Genomic DNA, 18,950 nt, shown 5'->3' on the forward strand with positions numbered 1-18,950 from the left:
CGAAGAGAAAAACCTTTCCCTGGAATATTCAAATGTTTACAATTCACATATAGAATAGCCAAATATTTCTCCCAAATGTCAGTAATTAATTACCATGCCAACAGCTGTAAATTAAGCTTGTAGACTTGTCAAGATGGCTTGCTTTGTTTCCACCACCAAAGATAACCCTGCATTCTGCAAACGGATTAACACTGGAATTTCCTCGCTCAGATTTATGCAGCATTTGCTCAGAGATAAAATCTGACAAGCCAGGACCAGATCTGACCTACCCTACCCATATGCCCCATTTGAGCCATACTGCTCCACTGTAGTTCAGAAAGAGTGTCTTGAATCTCATTTGGGCATCCATGGGAAAACTGTTTACAAAGCAATGTAATAGCTTGATGCTTTTTTGTTTTATTAGAACAAACCCTTAACTGCAAATGTTAAACATTGGCATGTAGCTCATCCTGCACCTAATCCTCACATCTCCTGACTTGAGGAGAGGTGTGCTATTACTTTACGAATCATTTGAACACACAATTTCCACCGGGCTGACTATAAAATAGGCAGTTAAATAAAAATTAGGGATGTCCCCATACTGGTATCAGAATCGGGTCCGATACCGTGCTCATGTAAACAATGCTCCGATACTATCTTACGTAAGGATGTCATTCCGTAAACATTCAGCACACAAATTAAAGTCACATTATGTCCTAGTGTGATTATTAAACTGCAAAGGCTGCGATTTAATGAGATATGTAGATTGCATGTGCTGTGTGCTTCAAAGTGAATGTTTAGCCAACACCAGCTGCTCATACCTTTAAGAGCTCATTGGCTCATACACAGAAATCACCATCATGAGCATTGTGCCCTTTGTTTGTAGCAGATGACAGTGAGCAGAGTGCTAATTCACTTTTCAGGCACATACAGACTACATATTTAATTAAATAGCATCCTTTAGAGGTTTAATAATCACATTGGGTGAGAAGCTACTGTCAAAACACACAGAAACTGAAAGGGCTTCACTCCAAAATAAAAGCTCAATTTAAATGGAGTAGATCACTACTGTATAGTTATGTAATATTAACTGTTATACTACTTATAATAATAATAATAGTAATAAATCAATAGTAATTGTATTATATTTAAGGAACATCGCACATCTGTGATGCTCTTACGTAGTTCTTCATTTTATAAAAATAATACAATATTATGTTGAAAATTAATGGTTCTATTTTTATTTGATTACATTTTTAATGATTAATTTATTTAGACAGCATTTTTATGAAAAATTGAAATAAATGGGGGCCTGGGTATCTTGGACAATAAAGACGCTGACTACCACCCCTGGAGTCGTGAGTTCAAATTCGAGTCAGGCTTCCTAAGCAACCAGTTGGCCCGGTTGCTAGGGTAGGTAGAGTCACGTTGGGCTAACCTCCTCGTGGTCACTATAATGTGGTTCGCTCTCGGTGGGGTGCGTGGTGAGTTGTGCGTGGATGCCGCGGAGAATTGCGTGAAGCCTCCACATGCGCTATGTCTCCATGGTAACGCACTCAACAAGCCAAGTGATAAGATGTGTGGACTGACGTTCTCAGACGTGGAGGCAACTGAGGTTCGTCCTCCGCCACCCGGATTGAGGCGAGTCACTACGCCACCATGAGGACTTAGAGCGCATTGGGAATTGGGCATTCCAAACTGGGGAGAAAAAAATAAAATACAATTGTTTTTATTTTTTTTTTTAATAAACTGTTGATACGGAATTCAGAAAAAAAGGTGCTGGTGTCGACAAGTACCGAAAAGGAAGTATTGGTACTTGTTCTCAAGAAGAAAATAAATCAATAAATAAATTGGTATCGGGACATCTCTAATACAAATCTAAAAATCTAGTAATGATACGAGATTAGTTAGTTGTGATCTTAAACTAATAAGATCTACATAAGAAGTCTTAGACGGCCTAATCCCTATATCCTTTAAACCCATACATATGATTGCATTATGAAAGATCCTGATTTAGACCTAAAGTGTCATACATTACTTTTTACATACCAAGAAAACCGTAGCAAACACATTGTACTCAGCCACATTTTTTTATTGAGATTTACTACATGTATATTTGACGTGTTCGAATCAAAGTTGGCTAATTGGGTTCAGTTCAGTTGTGTCTAGCAGGAATTCTGAGGACATCTTTATTTTAAATGAGCTATACAAAACCGCATGGTCCTGATTGAAAACAGCATACTCTGATGAAAGTACCTTGCAGAGGTGTTTAGAGAAGGCCACCTGATTTTTTTTCCACACCACAATGCAAAATAAAAACACCCCTGATGCACACAAGCTTGTATAAATCAGGGAAAACAAAGCCCCACTTAAAAACAATTCCTAATTCAGATTTTCTCACTGTACTGGATCAGACCAGATGAGTAAAAGTAGTGTAAGCCAGACCAAGTCTCTTACTTTACAATTATACAGGTCAGTCAGGAAAATAACTTCAGAAATGAATGCAGCCCTCAAAAAAATCACATATACCTCCATTTGAAAATGTGGCATCTTAATCTCAGCTTCACGGTTTGTTGCAGCAAGTTTTACACTGGAAACGCAGAAAAAGATGGCCTCCAAATAACGCTATACATCATTGGAAGGGATGAACATCATCCATTTAGCATTCAAGAGTTTATCCCTTAAAGGGATAGATCATACAAAAATGAAAATTCTGTCATCATTTACTCACCCTCATGTAGTTCCAAAACCGTATGACTTTCTTGATTCCATGGAACACAAAAGGACATTTTAGGCATAAAGTTATCCTCAGTCACCATTCACTTTGATTGCATCTTTGTTCCATATAATGACAGTGAATAGTGACTGTGGCTGTCATTATGCCTACCATCATATCACGAGGATGAGAAAATAATGATAGAATTAAAAATTTTTTTATTTTTTATGAACTATCCCTTTAACATTCACTTTTTCCTTTAAAGGAAGAAAGAAATATACTAAGTAGTACACATAGGTGATACGTGTAGTTAAAGCACACTGACTACAAAAATAAACAACAAATAAAGTTCATAATACATTTTGGACAAAGACCGGGCGACTTTTTTATGTGGTGTACCGCAAGTCTTGGTCCTGGGTGTACTGAGTTTCTGCACCAGCGCTTGCCAGGCATGTAGCGGGCGAAGCGGTATAAGAAGCTGGCAGAGGGGTCGTGCTCGGGGGTGTGGAGCATTCCAGGTCGGCAGAAGGAAGTCTCCTCTCAGAGGCCTGCTGGGAGATGAGCTGCAGCAGGGTGGCCGCTACGTCTGAAGTTACATCAGAAGCTAAAGCTTTTGAGCCTGTCGCATCGGGCTTTGCTAATTCAGCATCTGCCAGGTAAAAAAGACAAAAAAAGAGACAAAAAAGTGTCATACACAAGACACTCTTAGAATCGTGTTAGAATCATAGCTCAACTGGTATAGCATAGATCATGGGTTGGGGTTGATACACTGGGAAATGTATACCTTGAATGCACTGCAAGTCACTTTGGATAAAAGCGTCTGCCAAATGCATAAATGTATTTAATGAATTTACTCTAATTCTCAAGAACAGAAAGTGACCGTAGCATGAGCTACAGCATTAAAAACTGCCTAGGCTGGGGCACACAAATGCTTTTAGTAATATTACCACTTTAGTTATTTTTTAAAAAGGGCTCTTTTACTTTTAAAACAAATTTAACAAGTGATTGAGTCTTTAGCCCCTTAAACTCTACATATTGAAAAATCGGTTTAATTCAAAATTAGTTTACGCTTAAAATGTTAAAGTCCCCGGATACATAAGTCAGGCATATGTGGCATCATTTGAAAGCTTAGAATCTGAACTTTTCATAGCACACAATTATACATCTTTTGCATTTATTGCATAAATCAACAAAATAAGGGTTGAAAACATACACTTCGGAAATAAGCGCCACCTAGAGGTAATGTGGTAGAAATATGAATATGAAAGTCACATAGCACTTAAATGTACAAGTCATATATCAAATGAAAGCTCTCATTCTAAGGAATGTGACTACATAGAATCAAAGTGAAATATGATTTCTGTAAGACATCAAATACAAACGTCTCTTTTATGCACAGATCACTGCTGCTGTAAGCCCCAAATAGCCACAAACTTTATATCTGCTCTTACCTTAGAAAGTTTACTACAAAATGAGCCATTTTTTACTTTTCTGTGAGATTGCTTGGGTGAATAATCCAATGTTATACCTTAGATGTCCAAAAAAAAAATATGCAGTCAGGAGGAAAAGGATGCTTACAAATAATTTGAAAAATATGCTATTGACCCTTGGTGATAAAATGTTACTTATCACAAACGAGAAGATCTCAGCTTTCAAATGACACCCTTTAAGCTCTGAAGGTGTTTATAAAGATTTTCTGTTTTAGTGGCATGCCCAAAATTAAAGACATTTAACTCCACAAAAAAATCAAAGAAGGTCAAATGTTTGGTATCTTTTTGAAGAAAACTTTTCAAATTTTTTTAACGATATAGATAAATTATGAGACTATTAGCCTAAAAAACAGCTGAAGAAAAAAAAAAAAATCACCAAAAACTTGAACCAAAAATGTACTTATTTCCCCTTATTTTCCTGATTTGACATTATATATAGCAAAAACATCTCCAAGTGTCCAAAAGCCTCTCCAAACAAATAAAACAACCGTACACAATAACTAATTACACATGCAAATAGAACAATGACTAAAAGGTATGCTCTCTAAAGCATGCAGGCATGAGTAATGAGATCTCATTCAGTTCCATTCTGTGTCATTTGAGTCATCATCGAGTCTGTATCATGTACTTGGTCCCATCTAGTGGTGGCCATATGTAATTACAGTGAATAATCCTCTCTGCCCATATTTGGATGACTTCCACCTCTGGTTGCAGCAATCTGAATCCTTATACAATTGGTTTAGCATTTCCTGATGCTGGACAACACACTATATCATTTTCCGATGAAGTCATCAGACGTGTTTTTAGCCAGATAGCACACTGTGCTTTGTGTGGATTACCTAATGATCTTTGCATACAATTATGTTTTGTGTGGGCTCATTTTAATGAAAATTCCCTCTTCTAGGTAATGGTTTTATTTTATGTTCCGTTTATTTTTCATTAAGTTATAAGCGAAAATGTGGTTTGTAAGCAACACCTATTTACGTGTAACATGTATGTTAAAGACATGTACTTAGTTATTACTCCCTATATTTTTGTCTGTGCCTAAAACAAATAGGCTGGTTGTATTCTACTCTGAGAGCTTTCCAACAACATATAACAAATGGCTATTTGATCAATTTTATGTTTTATTAATATGTACAGTGCAAAATTATTAATCAAAACGAACACTTCTAATTTGTCTGCAAATTTCAAACTTCATTCAGTTTTGGTCATAATGCCTACATTAATTGTAAAGTAGAGCTTCTAAACTTTAAAAAGATACCTATTTTGTGTTGGTCAAGACTGTAGTCAATAATATTTTGATCATAATTTTTTTCTCAGTGGGCCCATCCGAGCTTTAAAGGTTATGCTTCTATTCCACTCATAGGCCGAGATATTCTATGAAATAGTGGGTGTGGTGCATGATCTAAAAATTAGAATTATTGTCCAGTATTTTTTTTTTCATTAGAATTTATTCTAGAATTTAATTCGGTAGCAGTCTTGCTTATTATATATAAATACAAAAATTCTCTGAATCAGTGTGGTTGGGGTTTTCTTCATATACGTACAAAAAGTCAGCCAGCCTTATTTGTCTTAAAGGGACAGTTCACCCAAAAATGACAATTCTGTCTTCATTTACTCATCCCCATGTTGTTCAAAACCTGTAACGCCCAAAGTATACTTCGGTCAGACACGAACGCTAGATGTCTGCAAACAGGATGCGTGAAGCAAATTTCAAGCACTGAACACGTGTGGCCCAATTTTCCTAACCGCACATATTTGAACAGTACGCACCCGAGTTATTTGCACTAATTAGTGGGACCACAAGGTGGCAACACTCACAGTTGAACCATTGCTGTGACAAAGCAGCACTAGATGATGATGGAAACAGGAGATGAATGTGGAAATAACAACAGTGGATATGCAAGTAAAGAACGCGTGTATGAAGAGGTCAGGATATACCTGCATTTGTATAACTCGAGTCTGAAGTAAAATAGACATCTTTTTTGATGCGTCTAAACTCCTGAGGAAAAATAGTCCAATCTCTCATAGCAATCGTAGCGTGCATGCCCTAACCACCCGTGTATGCGTGCGCAGTCAAATGAAGTATACTTTGAAAGCCTAGTTTTCCACTGTACGCAACAAAACGAAGTATACTTTGGGCTTAAGACTTTCTTTCTTCCATGAAATACAAAAGATGAGAAAAGAGTCACCATTCAATTTCCTTGCATCTTTTTTCCATGAAAGTGAATGGTGACTCAGGCTAGCATTCTGCTTAACATTTCCTTTTGTGCTCCTCAAGAAAAAAGTCAGGTTTAAAACAAAATGAGGGTGGGTAAATTACAGACTTTTTATTTTTGAGTGAACTCTCTCTTTAGAAATGGATTATATAGCCTTATGATGTGCATGGTATATCCGGTGCTATCTGAAATTTAAAGAAAAACATTTGCATACAGTCTGACACCTTTATTGTAATGTGACGCTTCAGTAGATGATAATTCATGTGCTTTAGTTCTGTTGCTTTTTATTTTTAATGCAAAGTCAAACCTAATATATGTTCGTGCAGAGAGGGCGATGTATCAAGTCTATCTATGAATATCTTAAATATAGCAGGACTACTGTACTCATATTAAAATGGTATTAATTGGACATCAATCAGTCACCAAGACACAATGGACCTGGTTGTAAATTCTGCTGTAACGGGGAAAAATAATAATAAAAAAAAAAAAAAGCCACCATTCAAGGACTTCTAGCTGAATCATTAAGAGATGCAGTAAACAAATCTATCCAGTGCTAAAGCAGGCCCACTTTTAAATAAGGCAAAATTTTACTTTTTTTGCTATCACAAGTGAACAGACAAGCTGTGGTTGGACTTTAATTCAGTAATCCTGAACTTTTCAGAATTTAGGCAATTCACCAAATAGAGTGAGCTAAACCCCCCTCACAAAAATCTATGGCTTACTTTTAAAAATTTGGTATTGCATTACTGCAAATATTGTTGGGTAAATAAATTGCTAGTTTCTTTCCTCATTACTAAGTGTCTTTGGATGAAAGCATGGGCTAAATTACTATGCACATGTGCCCGACTGATATTGACCCATGGGATCCGGTGCAGTCAGTTTTTCAGAAAAATTTATATTTTCAGATTCAAATTGGAAAATAGGTGAAGTTTTCTTGAATCATCTAAAAGCAACAGATTGTATATTTTAGTTTTTCTTTGAGAGTTTGTTGATGGAAATTCTGTATAATACATATCTACAATTCATATATTATTTTTATTAAAAGTATGCACATCTTTATTACATAATGATTAATTCAAAGCTGTGTATTTTAAAGGAATATTCTGGGCTCAATGCAAGTTAAGCTCAATAAACCATATTTTTGGCATAATGTTAATTACCACAAAAATTTATTTAAACATCTCTCTTTTTCAGATACAGTGAAGCACTAACAATGTAAGTGAATGCCGTCAACCCGAAAACATTAAAATACTCACCGCTTCAAAGTATATCCGCAAGATGCAAACAACACGTGTTAACATGACTTTAGCGTGATCAAATTGCTTACTAACCTTTTCAGTGTAAAGTTATAGCCAATTTTACAACTTCGTTGCCATGATGATGTAAGCAGTAAACCCTAAAACCACCGTAAAAAATTCAATTAATTAAACAACTTTACAGCTCAAATAATACACAACAGAATTCATTAGAGCTTTAATAAAAATTAAGCTTCACATTACTGATATTAAAACCTTCCAAAATTGGCCTCATCTACTTCCACTGTAAGTGCCTCACTGTAACCATGGTTTTTGCTTATTTTTTTTTAAAATGAGGGATTAGTCAATTTTTTTTTTTTTGTGGTAATCAACAATATGCCACAAATTCTGTCGACTGTATTGAACCTGGAATATTCCTTTAAATTCTGAGGAACCCTAAAATTGATTTTTAAAAGATGCCTTTTTAAAATAGTGCCACCTTCATCTAAACCAACCTTCATCTCCCAAACATCAAATATAACGGCAGTATAATTATACTATACTGTAAATTTTTAGAGATGTTCTGCAAAGTCAAAATCATTTAGAAGCTAAATATAGCTGAGCATTTACTCCAAATTCTCAGGGTCTCCATATTTTTTTATATTCTGAGACAACACTGAATTAAATTCTAGTGACGCAAGCAGCTACAATTCTTACTTTGGGTTGAGTGCAAAACTACTCTTTACAGAGTCTTGGGCTAGAAGAGGTTTATTAAACTCATGTGAAAATGCTTTAAGTAGAAAAAAAGCTTTTAACAATTAATTGTGGATTTATTCAAATGGAATGTGTAAAGGCTTTTAAAGTGTGTCAAAACTTGACCAATATTTATATTCTACATGAAAGAGCACAGATGTGTTCCTGTTACTCATGTTAGTGGAGCTGAGTTATACACAAAATCCTGATTGTACACACTCAGAATTTTGGTGGTTTATCACTGCAACAAACTGCCTAGAACAATAACAAAACAAAAACATGAAATACTAAAAAAAAAAAAATTAAAAATAAATACATTTCAAATTCAATCAAAAATTATTGTCCAACCTTTGTCAAAGAAAACAGGACAGGATGAGGACAAAATAGTTAGGATGGGCAGATGGAGTCTACAGTATAGCTATAATTTATTAGACACTCATCTCACAATAAGGACCTTTATTACAGTGTGTATTCACAGATTAAACCCCAAAAACTCTGCTGAGTGAAGAAAGAACAATGAAAGACTAAGGAAGGAAGGAAGAGTGTGAATGAGCGAAACTGAACATGAGTTGATGGTTCCATTTGTGTTGGAGGACATCATGCAGACATAAATGGGTAAATCTCAGGAACTCTGTCAGGAATATTTCTAGGTCATATTTCACCCCCAAATTCAAAAGAAAGAGAATTAAGAAATCTCAGAAAATAAATCCTATTTTTAGAACCGTTAGGATTTTTTTTTTTTTTTGCATTGTTACATTTTCATAGTTTATTTCCCCACCAAACTCGTTTCACTTCTGTTTTTGTCACATTTTGATCTTAGTATAATACAGTATTTTTTACTGCATTACAAGAAAATATAATACTGTAATGCAATGACTTATGAAGCTACAATGATGCATATTTAACAATTTAAATAACATATTATAAAGAAAGATTTGCTTTAGGTATGAGTCATTTTGCAAAAAAAAAATCGGTCCTTAAAATAGGCTTTATTTTCTTTGCACAAAAGACAATTTTGTATTTTTTCTTTTGATTTATGAAATGCGACCCAGACATGTTTTTAACCAGTTTCATGAGATTCACCCAAATTGCACCTGTGCTAGACCAGTTGCGATCCATCTGTAGATAAGTCTGTGTACTATAAAGGAGACACATAAGTGGAGATGTGCCAAAAACTGCTTTTTATTTCAGAACTATGTTAAATCTGGGTTCAAAAGAAGTTAGCTTACACACCGTAACCATCTTTCCAGGGGTTACCCTTGTTGTAACGTAGAGTGGGAGAGAACACACTCCAACATGCCATTTCGTATTTGTCAGTGAGCATTTTTTTTTTGCACACAACGTCCGTTAGGCATTAACGCAGTGTATGCATGACATGAAGACAGAGCGGTTTGGGATTTTGTTTCTATGAAAATGAAAGTATATGCTGCAAGAATGTGGAAGATGATGTCACGAAAGCAGACAATTTTTTCAAATAAACATGACAATTTCTCTTTTTGTTAGCCTGCAATCTTTCAACTAATTATATGTTTCCCCTTCATAAGACTGTAAGAAAACAACAACAAAATAAGAGACACACATCTCTGCAAGAAAAACATATAATTGCCTTGATGTGGGTGTGTCCCATATTACCAGCGGACCAGTAAGCAACCACATCTTTTTAGCTGCAACCAATCACAGCATTCAACTACTCAGGTCCCACCCCCCATAGACTTAACTAACACTTGCCCTCGCGATCGCCGCCTATGACAGAAGCTGAGCCACCTCTTGCCACGCCCTCTTCTGACCGGACTCCGTTGCTTTCTTCCGCCCCCTGTGCCGGGGCCTTTATCAGCTGCTCCAATAGGAGCGCGAGCAGGCCGGTCTGGTCTTCCTGGGGAACTTCTGAAGGCTGTGGGTTAGTAGAGGACTGGATTAAGGTGGAAAGCTGTTCAGGTGGCTGTGTGGGGTCTGGTTCAGGGGTGGAGGGGGCGGCGGGCGTTTTGGAGAGCAGTGATGTAGAGGCTTCAGAAGAAGAGCTGCGGAGATACTCGGCCATCTGCGAGATGGTAAGGTTGTCTGTTCGGCCCTGGAGGAGGTTTAGTAACACCGCCAGCTCGGTCTGGTTCAACTGCTCCGCTGCGGCTCCCAGACCTGTGCATGTAACACACAGCACACAGACACAAAGTTAACACAATAACAAGAACACACACAAAACTGCATGAAACATCACAAGACAGGATCAAGTGCAGAAAACACATCTAGATGTAATAGCCTACAGCGTTTAATCCTTCTATTGCATTCAGAATCTGCATACACCTTTTGCATTCGTGGGTCAATTTTATAAACAATATGATTTATATACAATATAAATCATTCATAACACAATGGTATTCATCAAACTATGTTTTAAGTCATTAATAGTTTCTTAACTGTTCATACATGTAAAAAGATTTATATTTTTGGCATGTTAACTGACAAATATAAAAATTGTTAATATATATATATATATATATATATATATATATATATATATATATATATATTTTTTTTAGAAATAATAACAATTTAGAAATTGTGACATTTTAACTGCAGCAAACCAGTGTGATACATCTGAAGACATTTTTTTTTTTAAATCAACATTTCTATAAAGTTTTATCCAAATATGAATTTCCTATTATTCATAACTGCTCAATACAACTTGGTGGTCAAAATTTATGAAACCAACGTATTCTTTTTCAACAAAACACCAAAACAACTGTACTACTCAAGTATAAACATTTATTATACTTTACTATGTTTTTAAGCAAAATCTTTTCCATTTACTTGTATGAACTGCCGTATGTTGATGTGTGAGTTTGCTGCAAGCTGGTTTGGCATCAGATGGCTGCAGATGTGGACAATTTCCTCTTTCAAGCCTTATTTAGACTAATGTGTGCATGAACTTTTGCTCTCGCCACACCCCCTTAAGACATTAGTACCTTTGATTTTGTTTATTTGCTATCCTTTTTTACATCTGTCATGTCTGTTTTGTACAGGAATGTGTGTGTCTGTGTGTGACTGTATGTAAACAAGATACAGTCCCAGTGAGACAGAAAAGTGTGTGAGAGAGTATGGGAAAGAGGCTAAATGTAAGTGAAGTTTTAAGAAAAAAAAATATACCCCAAAAACAAAAATCGACATGTGTAAAACCACAACTGATGTCCGGGTCAAAATTGACCCGGGAACGAAAAGCTGTAACAATTTTCTTAAAATGGTTAAATCTCTTAAATAAATAATAAATAAATAAATATTGTGTATTTTGATAGTCTTGACAAAATCAAAGTTTGTTTCCCATACTATAAACTATGTGGTATTTACAATTTATTAAATACCTCTCCCGGGTCAAAAATGACCCGAACACAATAGGAGGGTTAAGTAGTAAGGAGTAAAAATGGCACACTGTAAAAAAAAAAAAGTTGAGTAAACAAAAAAAAAAAAAGTAAAGCAACCAGCTGCAAAGCATATATGAGTTTACTCAACTTCAGGCAGATTAGTTGTACCAACTTAACAATTCAAGTTGAATTGTAAATTCCATGAACTCAAAACTATAAGTTCAGCTCAACTCAACCAAGTCAACTTAATAACTTAAAAAAACCTCAAAGCAAACACTAGTCACCCTGATGGAGACTTTAAACAAAAGACAACTTTTTACAGCAAAACATTATTAAAAACTCACATAGAGCTAATACATCTATTAATTCAAAACAGATTATTTTACAACTTATTAACATGTCCACAAGTCGGCATGCTTCGACCAAACACACTTAAATTCAAGCGCAAGTGATTGTCTCAAGTTGACATGCTCAGTAACAGATGCAACATTATGAAGTTCATAGTGCTTAGCCTTAAGGCCCAGATATACTTCATACGAAATCAAAGAACGAACAGGTGTGACGTCATTTAGAACAAAATCTGGCCAAAAAGGTGTTTTTGAGTTCGTTTCGGTGGTTCATAACAGCTCGCCAGGGCAAACGTTTAGGGAAACATCTAACCGACTGCTAAACACCTTCTTGCTGCCATTGATCCACGTCATCGGTAGGTGTGACCTGAAGCTCTACCTACTACTTTACCTTTATCAGTCAGTATTCAAGATGACCACACCTGCATGCAGAGTTATTAGCAAGCTGGTGCAAACTGACCAACATCTGTATGATTGTTTACTTAGAGACATTTTCCAAGACCATGTCATGGGATATTTTTGTTTAATTAGTCTATAAAAGGAATAAAATCTACTCAAATACTCTCAAGTGCCCATGTACTCATGTGCCATCTTCAGTGAAAGCCATTCACACATCTGCCTAAAGTAAGATATGCCTCTATCACCATTCCTTTTTCTGTATTCAGAATATTAACACTCTATTTGTAGTATTATCAGTGTCATCATTAATTACAATAACAGAATGTAACTGGCACATATTATGGTCGCGTATAGCAAGTTAGCGTCATGAATTCAGAATGTAAACAAGACAAATTAAACATTTTCTACTGCATATATATTACTTTAAATCATCGAGTGGTTAAAACAGCTACTTTTACTGATCTCATGTGAATTCTACTCATAGAATGAGGCATAGTCACTGATAACACATTTTAATGTCACATTAGTTTAGTTTTTTGTTTTTTTAACCCAATTTGGAATGCCCAGTTCCCAATGTGCTTTTTTTAAGTCCTCGTGGTGGTGTAGTGATTCGCCTCAATCCGGGTGGCAGAGGACGAATCCCAGTTGCCTCCGCGTCTGAGACCATCAACCCGCGCATCTTACCACGTGGATTGTTGAGCGCGTTGCCACGGAGACATAGTGCATGTGGAGGCTTCACGCCATCCACCGCGGCATCCGCGCTCAACTAACCACGCGCCCCACTGAGAACGAACCACATTATAGTGACCACAAGGAGGTTACCCCATGTGACTCTACCCTCCCTAGCAACCGGGCCAATTTGGTTGCTTAGGAGACCTGGCTGGAGTCACTCAGCACGCCCTGAGATTTGAACTAGCGAACTCCAGGGGTGGTAGACAGCGTATTTTACCACTGAGCTACCCAGGCCCCAACATTAGTTTAGGTTTAACATGTAGTGTCCTCATATTTAAATGCTCCTCTGAACGCCTACCACAGCGGAGTGGCGGGTGTCTGAATGTTCTCAAACAGTGTACAGTTGCTCAGCTGTTTAGATATTCTATTTACCCTAGAACGAAGAACAACTTCTCTGGAAGTAAATCGGGGCCTTTACAAGGTTCCCACAGATTTTGATTATTCTGCCACAAATGGCCTCCTTAGGACTGAGCATCAGAGATCAAACTGAGCATGCTCTTATTGGGGTTGCCTGTAAGTTCTACCTTCACCACCAAACTTGACATTGTATGTACTCACTGTTTAAAAATGTAAGTTGCTCTGACTTAAATGGCAAAAAAGTTGACTATTGATTGAAGTAATCAACTTTTTCCAAATCTGGTAGTTCAATCAACTTTTAACTGACAAAATTGAAGTTCGATTTTTTTTTTTTTGCAGATGCTATTATCCATAAAATCAAAATGGGATTACAACTTGTATCAAGTCTCGCCAAACTCATTCTGTTTCTGGCTGTGTGTAGCACCTGCATCTCTGCATATCCTTCTGAATGATCACAACTTAAGAAATTATCAGCTTAAGTTTATTTATAAGTTCCCTGATGGCTGCAGTATGATCTTAAATGTTTGTGTGGCACATTTCAGCATGATGCTTTGTGTGTAAAAATATAGTTATAGAGTTAGTTTACATTGACACCAGAAAGTGGGATAAGACACAAAAGCAGCGTTTGCATTTACATGCACTGTGCTAGCGGCATACTCGTTACACCTATACACATGCGGCTCACTCAGTAAACAGCAAAGGGGACATAGCGTAATTTGGCCGTGAAACTGGTGTAAATAAACATGGCGTCTGAGGAAGACTTCGCTATTTTTTCATCCTCTGTTGCTTTGCTTTATTTCCAGATGTCCAGTTGCTGCTGTGCTTGTTTCCTAAACTTTCCATCGTGGCTTACGTGACATTGTTCAGGAATATTGGGGTTGCCCTCTTACGTCATACTCCGGGATTTCCCCGCCGCACTTGAGCACAAATGCGGACACGAGAGACAGTAGTCGATATTTTAAATTGGTGTGTTCTAGTTGATACTGTCTGTGTGTGATTTTCCATTTGCCACTGCACTCATCAGAAATGGATAATTATGATGTAGCGCTACATCTGGTGTTGTTGTTGTTATCTGGTGTTTTCCACACACAAACCAATAAACGTATGCGTTTACATAACCACATAAGCCACATTCTCCGACAGAAACCTAGTTGTATTTTTAGCGGCTAAAGGAAAATGCTGTTTGCATTTACATGACGTTTCGGAACGCACCTTTCTGCAAAAACCCTGGAAAAAAAACATTTTCTTAAGTTAATGTAAACAGGGTTCATGAAGGATCGGACAGTGAATAAACTATTGAAATCAACAGCAAACTATATTTTCACATGCAAAACAGGTGGTCATTTCCATATAGTATATCTCAAAGGTACAGTACAGTAGCACTAATAGTCCATTAATTTTCTCTTAGAAAGGATCTGAATTTCAGGGAGACATCATCACAGAAAACTTCATGACTTCAGTATATATGGGACTGGTAGTTATAATCACATATCTGTATCCTAAGGGGGACAATCTACACGTTTAACGTATGAATATCTACCCACCTGCATGTTTTTTTCCAGCCCTGCTCTACCTCACCTGACAGTAATTTTTAAGAGCACCTCTGGTTTAAACATGTCATTCATGTCCCACCTTCAAGCTCATTGGCTGGGATGTTTGCCGGTGCTGGATGGGCAGATGAGGGTGGTGGGGGTGGACTCGGGGGCGGGCGGCTGTTCTCCACTCCTGGAGCTCCTCCAGGTTCCTTTCTGGGAACTTTGGCAACAGGAAGATCTTCAGACACTCCGCTTTGCCTCTGTCGCCGACGCTTCTTACTCCAGAGCTCATGACAGTCCTGCCAATGAGGCAAACTACAGAGAGAAATCAGATGATTAGATTGCATGATGGAATAGAGCGCGGTCAAAATAAACTGAATAAAGAGCATCTTTAGATCTCGATATATAACATTATCTGGGCTAGGGGATATAGTATTTTAATGATTCAATATTGATATTTCTATATTGATGTGTTTGTTTTTAAAAAATGTTAAGCCCTTTTAAGCCATTTCAAAACAGTTCCCATCTCATCTTAGCCACTGTTGCAAAGTAGATTCAAAATATTAAAAGCAAAAAGTAAAATAGTTAAAAAATAAAATACATAATAATCCATGCTGTTTTTTTCAAGTAAACACTATTAACAATGATATTTATTAAATAGAAATGTCAGTAACAAGGCAATATACCAATTAAAACAAACCAGTAGAAATTTGTTACCCCATAGATTTTTCCCCTGTATGGAGTCTGTATGTGTTTACTACTCATTCAGTGACTAGCTAATCATTAATATATTTCAAAATCTAAATTTAATTCACATAAGATGTGTGTTTGTGTGCTGCACTGACTCTGGTGGCGGCATCTTGCTGGGCTCCACATCACAAAGAAACTGACTCGCCAGGGCCTGCTCAGCCGTGCAGCGTCTCGACGGGTCCAATGTCAACATGTGGTCCAGCAGGTCAAGAGCAGAGGTGGGCAGACTGCAACAGAGCAATTTACATTATAAAGAATAAAAGATAATCATGAAACTTTTTCAGATGTAATGAATTAATAATTTGAGATCTGACAATGGAAAATGAAAGTATTTAAGGAATCAGTTGAAACATACAAGGCAAATTCCTCTCGTAAGCGTCGTCTGTACTGTTTCCTGGGTCGCATTGTATTGAAGTATGGCAGCTTAATCACATCTGGCCAAGCAGCAGGACATGGACTGCCACACAAACGGCTGAGCAAAAACAAAAGAAAATTACACTGGAGGGAGACAGCATTTCACGAAGTCCTTTTTCCCAGCTTACAATTGGTTTTAACATTCGTCTCAAATGCAGCTTCGGTACCCATTTGCGATCAGATGTTATCGATGGGAGGGTCTGATTTAGTGAGTACATACAGTACACCGACAACACTAAAAGTAAATCCAGTTCAACGCCAGCACAGCATCTGAACATACCTGATCAACTCAAGCTGCAGTAGTTCTTGGTTGGCTTGGAAAATTGGTTTCTTAGTGAAGAGCTCTCCCAAAATGCACCTTTACAAAACAACAAAAACAACTTTATTACATGAACAGCAGGTGTAGTGTAAGTGGAGTTATACGAGACAGACAGAAGTGTCTCTTACCCACAGCTCCAGACATCAATAGCAGGCGAGTATCTCTCCTCCCCCAGTAGCAGCTCAGGTGGGCGGTACCACAGTGTGATCACCTTATTAGTGTATGGCCGGCTGGGAAAGACCAGTCATAAAAATAATACAATTATTGATTACAGTCATAGCCAATTTAAGATGAATTTTAAGCCAAATCTGTTTATTGCAATTTGAATTACTGTGTTTACTATTAAGTCACAGAAATTTGACCTGCAGTAAGACCTATAACAGAAAATCCTAAAGATTAACACTTACCTTTCCTCTGAATTATAGAGACGAGCCAAACCAAAATCTGCTAGCTTGATCTGACCACTGACAAAACAAAAAAATTGAGAGGGGTGATTAAAAATGCAGGACTCATTATACAATAAAAAATTAAATTAGTAGTGATGTTGAAATTAGTAAAATGACTGAAATCACTTACAGCACCTTTAAAATACCAGCATATCATACAAATTATTTATTATGTTTACGCGAGGAAAAATACATTATTTGAACCGTTACACTGCTTAAGTCATTACTTGGCATGAGATGTTAGGTAAGATAATGGATTATCATTATTAATACATAAATGACCCCATAATTTAAGAAAAACAACTCAGCTATAGGACATTGATAACTGGAGAGATTCTAAGAATTTTTCGTAATCTGGAGTTTAATAGGCCAATACATCAACCAAGCTGAAAAAAAAAAAAAAAAAATCAGCCGATATTTGGCCATACTGAGATTATCGGGGTCAGTTGATAACGCTGCCCGCTAGGCCGATCGATGGATTTGGTAGCTAGTCCTTATGCAAGCGCCAAATCTGCAATTTTGTGTGCATCTCATTTGCCACTGTATTATCTTTATATCTGCTATCAGCCCCCTGCTCTTTTGAAATTGGCATCGGCCGTTGAAAAACCCATATCAATCCACCACTACTGTTTAAGAGTATAGGTTGGGTACCTGTTGTTTAGCAGGATATTAGAGCACTTGATGTCTCTGTGTAGGAAGTTCTTCTTGTGGCAATAATCTAACCCCTCCATTAGTTGCCTCATGAAGCTCTTCACATGCTCATGGGAGAAAGATACCAGTCCAGATTCCAGCAGCCCCATCAGGTCATGATCCATGTACTCAAATACCAGATAAAATGCACCTAAATCCACAAATACACAAACGTACATGCTCAATTTTCATGCATACAATTATTTATTGTTATAAACCAATTTAGAGAGTAACTGTTAGCTAATAGTGCTGCACAGTGCTACAAATAGAAGCTCGGTGAAAAGGTCATAGCTGTGCTTTACCGTAAATAAAACAAGGCTATATACCAATTAGCATCCAGGACCAGAACTATCCATTTTATAATATGAAACACTGAGTGATTTCACTTACAAAAATATGTATTACAATACTTACAATACAAATGAACGAAATGAAATTTAAACAGACCTTTGTCTTTTTTGAAGTCAAGGGCATCTTGTTTATCGGTGACAATCTCTTTCATGTTGACAACGCTGCGATGGTTGAGCTGCCTCAGGATCTTGATCTCTCTGATGGCAGTGATGGGAAAACCCTCCTTTTCATTGTCCAGTCGCACCTTCTTCAACGCCACCAACTCACCTTTAAAAACCAGAACACATCACAGCACGCCGTCTTACTATTTCACAAATCTTTACATCAGTCAACCATGCTTGACAGAATGTATAAATTGATTTAGATGCTAAAAATTCAAATTATTACACTACACACAAATGTTAACACTCTACAACTGCTTTAACATTTTAATCGTGGTGTGGTGATTACAAGGGCCAGGATAGTTTTGTCAAAATTATTTGAAAACAGCTTGACTAAAGCCTAGGGCTGAACGATTTGGAAAAAAAAAAAAAAAGTGATTATTTTGAAAAAGATTGTGAATGACATTTAAACTGCAATATTATTATTAACATTTAAAAAAAATAGTAGTTCTTTCTGTATTTTTTGAATTATTTTCTGCGACTTAATTGTCCGAAGTGACTTGCAAACATAATTTATAAGTGATTAATGTCGGCAGTTCAAATGCACACTAAAACTCATATTCTTACACACAAACAGATGAAAACATCAGTTACAGAGAAGGTTGTAGTGATTTAAAGTGGCCAATTCAGCGTATTTTGCCTTTAAAAACTACATTTTGCAAACAGCTTAAATATTTCTTCTAATTTATTATAAAAATCTA

General features: G+C 36.8%; 1 protein-coding gene across 1 annotated transcript in view; it reads right to left on the reverse strand.

Moving 5' to 3' along the window:
* Window positions 1-1,744: 1,744 nt before the first annotated feature.
* The window catches only part of LOC127424794 (cyclin-dependent kinase 12-like), a 41,035-nt gene continuing 23,829 nt past the window's right edge, over window positions 1,745-18,950 (reverse strand). The window contains exons 5-14 of the mRNA XM_051670207.1: window positions 18,185-18,355; window positions 17,699-17,888; window positions 17,009-17,065; window positions 16,730-16,831; window positions 16,563-16,640; window positions 16,224-16,340; window positions 15,964-16,095; window positions 15,216-15,433; window positions 10,124-10,528; window positions 1,745-3,344 (exon numbers count right to left, since the gene is read on the reverse strand). Coding sequence (XP_051526167.1) covers window positions 3,082-3,344; window positions 10,124-10,528; window positions 15,216-15,433; window positions 15,964-16,095; window positions 16,224-16,340; window positions 16,563-16,640; window positions 16,730-16,831; window positions 17,009-17,065; window positions 17,699-17,888; window positions 18,185-18,355 — 1,733 coding nt within the window. The 3' untranslated portion in view covers window positions 1,745-3,081. The remainder of the gene's footprint in view (window positions 3,345-10,123; window positions 10,529-15,215; window positions 15,434-15,963; window positions 16,096-16,223; window positions 16,341-16,562; window positions 16,641-16,729; window positions 16,832-17,008; window positions 17,066-17,698; window positions 17,889-18,184; window positions 18,356-18,950) is intronic.

Source organism: Myxocyprinus asiaticus, chromosome 34 (assembly GCF_019703515.2).
Source record: "Myxocyprinus asiaticus isolate MX2 ecotype Aquarium Trade chromosome 34, UBuf_Myxa_2, whole genome shotgun sequence".
Lineage (NCBI taxonomy): Eukaryota > Metazoa > Chordata > Actinopteri > Cypriniformes > Catostomidae > Myxocyprinus > Myxocyprinus asiaticus.